Source organism: Protopterus annectens, chromosome 12.part0, assembly GCF_019279795.1.
Source record: "Protopterus annectens isolate FY-2018-M chromosome 12.part0, PAN1.0, whole genome shotgun sequence".
Taxonomy (NCBI): Eukaryota; Metazoa; Chordata; order Ceratodontiformes; family Protopteridae; genus Protopterus; species Protopterus annectens.
In genome coordinates, this window is record NC_056746.1 from 974,908,171 (window position 1) to 974,920,577 (window position 12,407).

The following is a 12,407-nucleotide window of genomic DNA, read 5'->3' on the forward strand; positions in this document are numbered from 1 at the left end:
AACGTGCAGTGAATTAAGTAAACAAGGTTATCCACTCTTGAAAACCACCTAGCTCTTTGTGTGGTCCTCCCTGTCTTTATACTTCTGTGCACATTTTTGTCCCTGCATGTGACCATCTCCTGTGTGTCTCATTGGATTTTGCCCTTGTATTTATTCCCCTCCCAAATAGTTCTCACTAAACTTGCATGTAGCTGACTGGCTAATGTGCTTCATGGCACTACATAGTGTGCAGATCCATCCACTTTTAACTGCACTTCCAGTTATGACTCCACCCACTTTTCAAATCTGTTAAATGGGGGACTTTGTTCTGATGTAGGGCTGTAGCTCAAGGTTAGTAGTAGTTTGCTCTCATTAGTCAGTTTCCAGCAGTCTTGGTACACATGTCTCTTATATTAAGCAAATCTGGTCTTCATCTTTTCACAGTATTTTGATAGTTTGAATTGTTTCTCAAATTCCATTTTTTTCAGTCTTGTGCCTTTTAGCACAAGACGCTAATTGGCTTCCACAACGCCACCTGTGCCTTTCTTGGCAGCTAAATGCGCACTGTACTGTCACATACATAATGTTAGGTTTGTTTTTGAGACTGGTGACCCCAGAATCTGATTTGACTTTGACGCTATTCCTGACTTAAGTTCTTCCCATTTGACTTCTGCCCTACACAATCCTATTTGGACACTGGCAGATGCAAATGGGAAACCTTTCCACTAGTTCCACCCCCAATTAGTCATATGGAGCTGCATTTACAGTTGTATCCATCTGACTATGTCCCAGGCATGTTTGAACTCTGCACCTCCCTTTGTAGTGGATTCTGAGACATTCAAGTTTAATTGTATTATCAAAGCTCACATTAGGTTTTGCTGTTCTGTTACATCAAAAATAATCCACAAATATATAACCAGATATAAAATACTGTGCACCCTCCCTCCCTGTATTTGAGCTGCTAAGCCCGAGGAATGACCTGGAAGTGTTGCATAAAACTGCATGCATACCTCTCAACTATTGCCCACTGTGAGGGGCATTTCTCATTTTGTGTCTTAAGTCCATGTTCCACATTCCAAATTGAAAAGGTTTGCTACACATTCATTAATTTTTTTGTAGCTTATATCCATTATAAATTACACCAATTCATATTAATCCAAAACATTTTATAATTTTAACCATACTTCAAGCTTCCTAGTAGAACTTGTTAGTAAGTGTTCCACACCGAGAGGTGGTGGTCCACATTTTGGAAATGGAAGGTTGACTATGTACCCGTTATAAAGCTATAGTGTTGGTTTGATTACATGCTTTTGTCCTGTTCAGCTGTGAGCTGAGGAAACTTGTTAATACCAGTTTTCTCGGGTCCCTCACAAAGAGGTTGCTGTGCCTAGGTTTTAACAAATGAGTTTGGGATTTGTCATCTCTTGCTGCGTCGTGACTATGTATCCTTATTTTAAAATCATATGTTTTTGCAAATGCTGTTATTCCCTGGTATAGCTAATGCCTGAAAAGTAGGTGAGCTATAAAGTTCACAAGTATATCTCGCACTGCTAGAGAAGGGTCATAGCACCATTACTGCCTTGTCATCTCTTGATGACATTTTCCTCCGTATTGGATAGTCAACTTCACTGTTGCCGTATTTGTTGGGATCACAGCATTTAACACAGCTGACCATAATTTGCTTTATTGCCACCCCCCTTCATGGACTTGGCTACTGACCCTTCCTCTTGGGTCAGAACTGTGCTTTTCTAGGCATTATGTAGATGTCTGAGGCCTACTGAAGTACTGCAGTTATCCCCAGATTCCTCTGTTTTGCAGCCATTAATATCTTTCCTGTTTGTAAATTAAATTACTTTTTCTCAGTTCTAGATTTAATCAACAGCAAGACAAATTAATCCTCTGTAAATTGAGAATCCTAGGTTTCAGGTTAACCTAATCATAACCAAGTATTTGGTACCCCCCCCCCCCCCCCAATTTTACTGAACACTCATCTGGGCAATGTAGTGACATTGGAGCTGTCCTATGGAATGTTCCTGCCTTTCATTATTTTGGCGTTTTGACTTGATCTATCACTTGTAATAAGTATAATAAGCATTGTCAGTATGTGCAACAGAATTTCCAGATCGAGTTCTGAGGTCACAGGGATGTGAAGGGTGTGTGTCACTGCTGTTTCCCTTCTTTCACCTCTGTTTTTTTTTCCCCAAGAGCATCACATCCTACAATGTTTTTAAACTAGGTCTGCAAGTTTTTGCATTTACCAGTCTGTGTGAAACTGATCTATATGAATCTTTTTCAGACTCTGCCTGGGAGCATTGCCTAATTAAGATGGTAACTTGCTCTGAGGCAGCTGTACTCCCATACCGTGGAGGTAGGCTCATTCCTTTTGAAATACTATTGCAGTTTGTTGCTGCCAAACGTCTGATTTTTGTCATTTTAATAACCATTAACTACTTTCATCCCTTTGCATGCATTTGCTTAAGTGAAAACCTGGTCAGTGGCTTGCAGTGTAAGGTAGAAGCATTTCTCATTTAATTTTATGCTAACTGAAGAAACATTCTGCTCCATAAAGGAGCCTTTCTGTAGTGATGTTTAAAGTGCTACTCATCTTGGATTTATTTTTAGAAAGCATCTTAAGTACTTCTGAATAAGGAGGCAGAAAGCAATATTTAGGCTGTCTTTAAATCTGTTAAGGCAAGTGCTGTCCTCAGATGAGCAGAAACCTAAGGTGGTCAGTAATATACCTGTCAACTATACTAATGTTTTGTCATGTCAACAAAATACTTGTTTTGTAGGAAATAATTTAATATTGATTTTTATCTGGGTTGTATTTTGTTGACTTAGTGTATAGTGAACCCTCCTTTTAACTTTGGACTTAAAATAATGAAATATTTTTACTCCATGTCTTATTTTTGCACTGCTCATGTAAAAAAAGAATCAAACTGCTCACGTGTTTAGCTACTACATTTTTATCGTGGTATGGTCTGTGCCATAACTTTGCATATTGATCATATCATTTTATTTTGCAGTTAATCATTTACATTTTCGAAAGTTTTAATAGAACTGTTTCTCACTATAGGTATGTGGGGCAGTTTAAATCTCGAAAGGAACGAGAATCAGAATATGGTGCAAAAGCGATGGAATTTACTAATGTCTACATCAAAAATTTTGGAGAGGATATGGATGATGAAAGGTTAAGGGAGATCTTTTCACAATTTGGTGAGTTTTATCTGTATGTACTGTCCGGAGTTTATTCTGGAATGCAAAATCCTTAAATGGCCAGAATTGTGACTTAAGATTATAAAATGATTATTGTCTAAAGGGATCTTTTGCAAAACTGAAATTCTTGTTGGTGACTTACTACTTTTGCAGATTAAGAGACTTTCCTTTTTTTCACACTTGCTTATTTTGTACAGTAAACTCTGTTAACCGGTACCCATGGGGATTGGTAGATGCTGGCTAACTGTAGTTTCTGGTTGCTTGAGAATTACTATTAAAAATAGTATTAAAAATAGGCCTGACTAATACTGTACCCTATACTATTTGTTTGGTTTGACTTGTTCTCAGGTTGGGGAGGGAATAACACATAGAACGTTGACAGTCCCAGTGTCTTGAGACGAAACTCACCAAAAAAATGGCAATTCATCAGCTGAAAAGTGTGCACAAAAGCCAGTGGAACAAATTAATTTAGGCCTATCACTCCACAGCATTCACTGCATCAGAGTTGCCGCAGTTTTCTGTTCCTTGCTATGCAACTCCAGCTGTTTATTTTGGTTTCTTATGGAAGGCTCCAGAATATCTTCATATGGCAGCTAATCAGATGTTTCCCACTCCACTAGCTTCTCCTTAATTTGGGGATCCATTGTTCTTTCCTGCTGTGATATAGTAACACCAAATCCTTCACTTTGCAGGTAATCCTTAACCTCAGTTTCTAACTTCTCCATTACTAATACTCTCTTCTTCTACTCCTCTGTTTTCTTTTTTGTACTGTAAAAGTTTCCATGTCCAGATGCCTTTGCCTGCATTTCTCTTCAAATATCTTTTGTGCTGTTCTTTTTGTATTGATTAGTTTTGCTTTCTCATCCTGTTTCTCCTTACTTTGGGGATTTGTTCTGTCATGCTGTGATATAACCCTTTAGATATTCTGCACTAAATCCTTCACTTTGCATGTATTCCTTAAATTCTATTTCTGTATTTTTAACTTCTACTTTAGTAGTCTTCTTTTCTGCATTCCCTCTTTTTAATCTTATTTTTTTATTGTGAAATTTTCCATATATGGATGCCTTTGCCTGTATTTCTTTGAATGTCTTTGGGACTGGCTTTTTTGTATTGATCTGGTTTTCTCCTTTGTGTAAATATTGCACCATATCAGATCTTTCTTTCCCATGCCCATATTTCTTTTTTATACCTTCCAGAAGTCTCTAGATTTTTTTTTCTTTATATTTTTGCACTTCCTCAGTTGCTACTTTTTTCAAACGGCCATTGGTTTATATGTTTTTCATAAATCTGTTGTAGTAATGAACACATTTTTATTTGAAGGTTCTGACCATTTTTCTTGTGGAAGTATTTAATTTTTCTGTCTTTTTGTATATCTGTCTGGAATTTGAGTTTAGATGATACATAATTTCTTTTTTATCCTCAATAGTCCACTCTGTCGTCTTTATGGCTCGTTTCGCGTATCATTTTGTGATTTTTGTGGACTATTTTCTTCAACGGGGGGGGGGGGTGTCCACCCCCTGACACTAGCCTAGCCCCTTTGTAGAAATGTTTCCGTGTCTTCAGGATTCTACACTATTTTTTCAAGTCCTGGCAGCAGTGCGCCTACCAGGATTGGGCACTTATCCTGGGTCTTGTGCACACAACTATCTCTTATTTTTTTAACCTTCTGTCCATATTACATGCTGTATAACATAGTCTATATATCAGTGTCATCTTGGTAAGATTTTGTGAAAAACAAGGTCCACCAGCTGAAGGTACTCGAGATATGAGGATGAACTCGGTTCCAGCAATACTACTCTCTTGCTTGATAACCTATCTTTCCATCTCTCCATTCTTCCTTATGGGTAGGCCACTGTAACAGTAAATCTTAACATTTGGCTTTTATTCACCTCTTTACTGTACAGTCTTACCTTCTGCGGTTTCTCTGCCTCCATGAAGATCAGTGCTAGTTTCATGCCTGTTTGTATTTGAGGCTCACATGTAGTCAGCATTGCTGGAAACTTCCTTTAGCTGCTGTTGCTGCATTGAGTGCTTTACATGCTGCATCAACGTGAGCATTTTCACTTGTGTGGCATATCAAAAAGATTAGTGTGTTTGCCCACAATTACCAGGATCTGCCCCCTAATACTCTGTCTTAGTCTTTGTGCTTTTTGCTTCCGTGACTTTCAAGTCTGCAGCCAAATCGGACAATCCCCCTCAGAGATTGTGGCAGCAAGTGGCCATCGCTCCACCCATCCTACTATGCCAGCTTTCAGACACTCAAGCTGATAATCAAAGCTGGGTTGTAGTGCAGGCTTTACTAGTGGAGCTGGATTATGTTGTCTGTTTCACCTTGTCTTAGATATCCAAGTCTGATAAGTGTAAGGCTATCTTGGGAGAGAAAAAAAACTTGGGGAGACATAAAGCTCTTATTTCAGCTTCAAGTTACTTCCAAAAAAACAGGAAGTACCCAGCCATTTTTGAAGTTCCGAAATTCTCCTTGCCAACCACCTTGCTGCCAAAACACAAGACTTGCTCTGTTTTTTTGGGTGCTGCCTGATGCACATTAGCCCTCTTTGCAGTGTTTCTTTCCTCACAGATCAAGTTCCTGGCTAATCACCACCAATGAGGTGAGAGAATTGCACAGGCTGTCATTCAGAAAGCAATCAGAGCTGCTTTTGTCTCCTTGAGTCCCTAGCCCCACCCACTGGTATCTGATACATGGTCATTGCATTAGATCACTGGTGGAGGCTGATAATGTGTAAGGAGAGTATCCTAACAAGAATGTAAGTGGATAACATTGTGTTGCCACAGAGGCAGACTATATACTGCACATCTCCATTGCACATTCACCCATAATGTAGTACAAGCATGAGCAGGGGGAAACCGGGAATCTAGAGCAAGAAGAGAAAATTTGGCAGCAGTGTGGCACTTCACCAGGATGTCATCTCCTCAATGGCTTCAAACATGGGGTGGAGCAAGTCTGTGGGTTTGCAAGTGCCCAGTAGACCTGATGAACATAGGCACCAATGGCAGCTGAAGGGTCAGTAACAGGGAAAAAGCCTTCCAAAAAATTTGCACAGGAGTGAAGTGACCGACCTAGAAACCTGAATCACCCCCCCCCCCCACACACACACACACACATTGAGTGAGCCAGTGCAAAGCTGCTCATTCTAACCATTCCCCTACTTAGTCTTTCAGATCCTGACTTGCTGTTCAGTCCTGAGCCATCCAGGTCACATTCATGGCTTCATTCTTCTGCATCTCCTATCCAGAGACTTCAGCACCTGAATAAGCATGGCAGTTCAGCAGTGTTTCAAGCTGTTCTCACTGTAGCTGCATTTAATTTGGACCCCACCTTGGTGAAGCTTTCATTTCACTGTAGGAATTTACACGCAAATTGCATTATAGTGCAGAAAAAAGTGTAACAGCAGGGAGCTATGCTGACATCTTTGACCAATGTCTACCCCTCTGGATGCAAACAAATCTTAAGCTGGAACCTTTTGATGGTTGAAGAGGGTAACAGAAAGCTCCTTATTTGCTGAAGGGGCTTTCGGATGTAAATGTTATCCTGGTAATATTCAGGTAAACATTTTTCAGTTGCGTTGTAAGTATCCCCCTTCTGCTTAAAGGAATTATCCATAAAGAACGAGACTTGTTAATACAAAGTACATAATGCCATCACCTTTCGGGAAAGAGTATGCATAAACCAGTTTTGGATGTGCAGCATTTATGTAACTTATCCCTTGGCTGATTCTGCATCTTCCCTTTCTCTGACTGCACAGTGGGAAAGTGATCCCCTTTGCATCCTTACCATTAGAAGGATTTTAAGTCTGTCGATAAGCATGGTTTAGAAAGGTATGTATTTAGTACTTATTAGGACAATTTAATGAAAACTTCTTGGCTAAATAAAGTTACAGTATAGAGGAAATCTGGAAAATGCAGTCATTGTAGGCACTTGTGATACGATCAGTAAAACTACTAGCGTTAGCAGAAAGTTTACACACTAAAATGTTTGCCCATATTTCTGATGGCATTGTTGTACACTTAAAATGGAGAAATTGACATTTCATTTAAAGAAATGTGTACATTACCTGTTCCATTTTTAGTTTGAACGTTTGTAAGCAAGGAACTGCCTTTTCTTCAAAACCAAATTTTTCCTATTTTTCTGTTGACTTTTTTTAATCACTCTACCGTAAAGACCGTTATCCCTTACTAACCTTTTTCCTCCAGTACCAATAGGATCAAAATTTGAGTTACTTTTCCTACATGTGAGGAGAAAAACAAACTAAGGGGCTTGTTCAATATATTTTTTCCGTATTAGTAAAATTCTAGGGACTTTTGTGATGCTTGAACATTTTTCCTATTCAAAACAAGCACAGGTCCATATAATCCTGACAGAATCCTTTAATCAAAAAGCCATCAAAACATAAGCTTCTGAGAGCTGAAGGGTATTATTTTTCCTACTTTCTCCTATGACTTCATGCAAGACTTTGAGACGCTGGCATCTATGTAATCAGTTTTAAGGATCCACTAGATGATATTTTCTGCTTTTTCTGTAAGGAAGAAATTCATATGGTAATATCTACTGGGATGTCCGGTCCCTCCTTTTCCCATCTAGAGTTTAATGTCCAACATCAAGCTGTATGAATTATGTTCGAGACTATGTGCACTGTCACAGCAGCCCAAGGACAGAGCAGAGAGTTGATAGAGCTCCAGAGGTCACCTTGTGTCAACCTAAAGAGAGATGTAAGAGTTAATAGAACCTTCGCTTTCCAAGGCACTTAAATTCAGTATAGATGATACACCCTAATTCTTTAAGACTGTTTAAAAGATCAGTGCTTTGTTTCCATGGAGTTTGACCTTGATGAAGGTCTTTCCCTTCCTCTGAGTCAGAGTTGTAACCAAAGCAAAATAAGTTAAAGCGCATTATACCTCTCAATCTCTTAACACAAGAAATCTGGGCAAAGTGTAAAATAAGGGGAAAAAGGCCCAAAAATAGGGACAGATTTTAAATACGGTTATAAACTTAAAGTTTCTAGAATAACAGGGTCTGTGTTGGCATGCATTTTTGTGAAGGATATGAAGTCTGAAACTCAAATGTACTTCATTATTTAGTGACTTCAGTCTGCACGTGTTTGGGCATTTTTCGCATTGTGCAGCACCTCAGGGCTACGATTAAACCATTCCAGGTGCCAGAAAGTGTGCTCTTCAAAATTTCCCTTAGAACTAGCTGGTTTCTCAGTAGTAGCAGTAAAATCTGAACCCATGTGACTAGCACTTGCTGTAGAACCTGCTGGAAAGCACTAGGAAGCCTTAAACTGATACAATCATTCAACTCTCCTTGTTTGTGTCTTTCGGCTTTTCCCGGTTAGGGGTCGCCACAGCGGAACTCTGGGCCGCTAATGATTGGCAGAACTGGACAGCGTCTTACTGTGAGGCGACAACGCTACTGCAGCACCACCACTGCGGAGGATTGAACTCTCCTTGTTAATGAGGAGAAATTAATTGTAGGCACTAAACTGCCTATAATTGCAAAGTACCTTGCAAAAGTAAGGGAAAACAGCTCTTGTACTTTACAAAAAAGCACCTAAACAGGCATGTCTAAGGGTCAGCTTCCAGTGATTTCTCCTGTCCACCTGGTGAATCTGGATGTACTGGGGCAATGCAGCAACTGCCTTGTATACACAGCCCTCTCCTACCACCCAACACTACAACCTGCGAGAGATGCACTTAACGTAGCCAAACTGGAAGCAAAGCTCTCTCCAGCCAAGATTGTACTAGACAGTAAAAAGGAGAAAGATAACACCTGCACTACACCTCAAGCAACACGTAGCCTTCAAAACCCACACCATCAACACCCACACATAGCAACACTAAACCCACATATGCAGAGGCCCTTAACATTAACCTGCCCAAGCAACAAGGACCTCTGAAGCTGAAACGCAAACAAACACCAGTCAAAACCAAAGTGACACACAGCTCACAACACCAGTGTGCCACCCAACAGCAGCCCCTAAGGCAAGACAACGTACCCAACACTTTAGTCATAGGTGACTCTCTAGTCAGGCACACTGATGTCTCACTCACCAGGCTGAACAAGGAGAAAATTAGTCGGCTGCCTGTCTGGTGCCAGGATCTGCCACATAACGCATGCACTCAAGTCACTCCAGTCACTCCACAACAAGTACAAATACAACTCTGTCATTGCCCATGTTGGAGTGAATGACTTGAGATGTACCTCCCTGGACTGCATGAAAAGAGACATGGAAGAGCTTTTGGATCATGTGGCCTAGGCAGGTATGACCCCCCAGCCCTGAGTAGCATCCTGCCATTGCCCAGAATAATACCACTGTACAAGGACAAAATTATTGACTTCAACAATTGGCTAAGCTTCTGGTGTCTTTCAGAGGGGATCCAGTGTCAATCTGCCTGGGATGACATGATAGACAAACCACGATTCTTTGCCAGAGATGGTGTGCACCTATCACCTCTGGGGTTCAGTTTATTGGCTAAAGCTCTTGCCACCCCTATATTGCCTTTTTCAGGCAAGGTTCAAAGGACTAAACCACCCCCGTAACAGACACAAGCATGCAAAATCTGAAGTTAATGCTACTGAATGCTAGAAGTCTAAACCTCAAAATGCACACTCTCGAGGCACTTCTAAAAATGGAGAACATCGATATCTGTGCAGTAACTGAGACCTGGTTCAAGGCTCCAGAGAGCACTCCTGTAATACCAGGCTATAACTCTTACCACACTTTCCGGCCACCAGACTAAGACCGAAATACTAAAGGTGGAGGAGTGTCCATATTCACACCTCCAGGCTAGTTGCCTAACACAATGCATCTGAAATTCTCCAGGTGCAACTATAACACTAGGTAAGACTGCAATACAAATTGTAGCTTGCTACAGATCCCCCCACCATGCCCCAAGATTCTCACTACATCTTTCTAAACATACTGGAAAATATTAAGATACAACAAAACACCCTAATACTGGGAAATTTCAACCACCCTGCCATTAACTGGGAAAACTACTCTGGTACCAACACCTTTTCCTAACGGTTCTTGGAATTCATAAATTCCAATGCCCTGGATCAACTAATCCATTGTCCCACCAGGGGCACCAATATCCTAGACCTGGTCATTACCAACATGGGAGATAGATGCTCCACACCAGTGGTCACCCCCTCATTGGTCAGGTCTGACCATAAGCAAATCACACTTGACATCCACATCCCATCCTCAAGTAAGGAAACCTCCGTAAAAAACTTATCCAAAGCCAACTTCATGCTACTCAAGTCTGAAGTGACAAACTTCATGACACCCATGCAGATGGGAGTTGAAAGTTCGACTGCTGAATCCTACACTAAGGCACTGTATGAGAACATCCACTCGTGCGTGAATCTTGCCATCCCAAATAGAACCAAGACGCTCTCCTCCAAAGAAAGGAAGCCAATCTGGTGGTCCCCTGCCATAAACTATACAACAGAAGAAAGAAACTGTTGCAGAAAAGAGGAAAATCCCAGGATGCAAAAAAATTCCCTTACCAGCATCAGTAAGAAGCTGAGATCCCGCATAAAATCATCGAAAGCTAGTTACGAAAATAAAATTTCCAAAGACAATCACAAGGCATTCTATAGTTTTGTCAAGAATCTAAATGGCAATGCTCAGATATGCTTTGAGCTACAGCAGAATGGCATTAAATATACTGATCCCAAGGATATTGCCAATATCCTGGCAGATATATTTAGTGCCAACCTCACCCCCCCTCTCACCCACTAAAGGGCCCATCTCAGTACCAAACGATTGCCAAATTCTGGTAATCACAGCCACACATGTAGAAACCGCACTCTCCAAAGCTAAGAATACAGCATCCATGGGACCAGATGACATCCCGGGCTGTGTACTACATGAGCTACAAAATGGACTGGCACCTCACCTAAGTGTTGTATTTAATCATAGCCTCACCTCAGGCTTCGTGCCCACTAAGTGGCGCACAGCTGCAGTTATCCCACTCCACAACGAGAGATCCACCTTGGATCCCGGGAACTACCGTCCCATCATTCTGACAAGCCTGATTTGCAAGGGCATGGAACTTATAAACAAAGACATTGGCAACCTTCAGACACGGGACCCCACCCAGTTTGGGTTTATGAAGGGCCGATCTTGTCTCTTGAACCTAATTGACTTCTTCGAATCAGTCTCCGGAACTGTGGACGAGGGTAAGGTGGTTCACACAGCCTATCTGGACCTCGCCAAGGCCTTCAACACCATCTGCTACTCTGGAATCATAGATAAACTTACTAAGCTGGGCATAAATCCCTACGTCACTCGGGTTGCCAACTGGCTTACTGACAGAACCCAGACTGTAAAAGTAACCAATCCAGCTCCAGACAAGTGGAGTACCTCAGGGTTCAGTCCTCGGACTGCTCTTGTTTGGCATCTACTTCTCTGAAGTACAGGCCAACACTAAGGGACTCCAGCTAACAAACTGTGCAGATGACTGCAAACTGGGAGCCATTATTGAATCCCCAAATTATGTGGATATTCTACAAAAGGGCCTTATGGAAACAGATGCTTGGTGCCAGAGCCATGAGTTCAAGTTTAATGCCAAGAAATGTATAGTTATCCCCTTTGGGAAAAAACATGTACCCATGAATTACCACATAGGTGGCAGTATACTAAACACTGAGAGTGTGATGAAAGACTTTGGGACACAGGTGGACAGTGGTCTCAACTTCGATAACCACATCACCACAACAGTCAGGAAATCCTATGTGGCACATCTCATCACCAAGGGCTTTTCATCCAGAAAAAAGGAGGTCATTGTCCCACTGAACTCCTCCCTTGTTAGACCCATTATTGAGTACAACGCCCCATTTGGTATGTACCTCACAAGACTTCTGCAACAGCTGGAAAGGCAGCAGAAATACCTCACTAAAAGAATCACAGGCCTAAAGTAGATGCCCTATGCTGCCCATCTAAAAAAAACCTCCAGCTATACTCTGTGGCATATCATCTACTCAGAGGTGATCTCTGCTTAACTAACATACAAGGCCATTTCAAACCCTGAGCTGTTGGATATGCTCCACTTAAAGAAATCCCAATCCCTCAGAGCCACACGCTCCAGGGATCTAAACCTTGTCATCACAATGAACAAAACATGCTGGAAGGATAGGTTCCTGACCCAGAGACTCCCCATACTCTGGAATAGACTGCCCATACATG

At 41.3% G+C, this 12,407-nt stretch overlaps 1 protein-coding gene across 1 annotated transcript in view; it reads left to right on the forward strand.

Moving 5' to 3' along the window:
* The window catches only part of LOC122816237 (embryonic polyadenylate-binding protein-like), a 457,099-nt gene that overhangs the window by 242,258 nt on the left and 202,434 nt on the right, over positions 1-12,407 (forward strand). Inside the window, exon 5 of the mRNA XM_044088980.1 lies at positions 3,056-3,195. Coding sequence (XP_043944915.1) covers positions 3,056-3,195 — 140 coding nt within the window. The remainder of the gene's footprint in view (positions 1-3,055; positions 3,196-12,407) is intronic.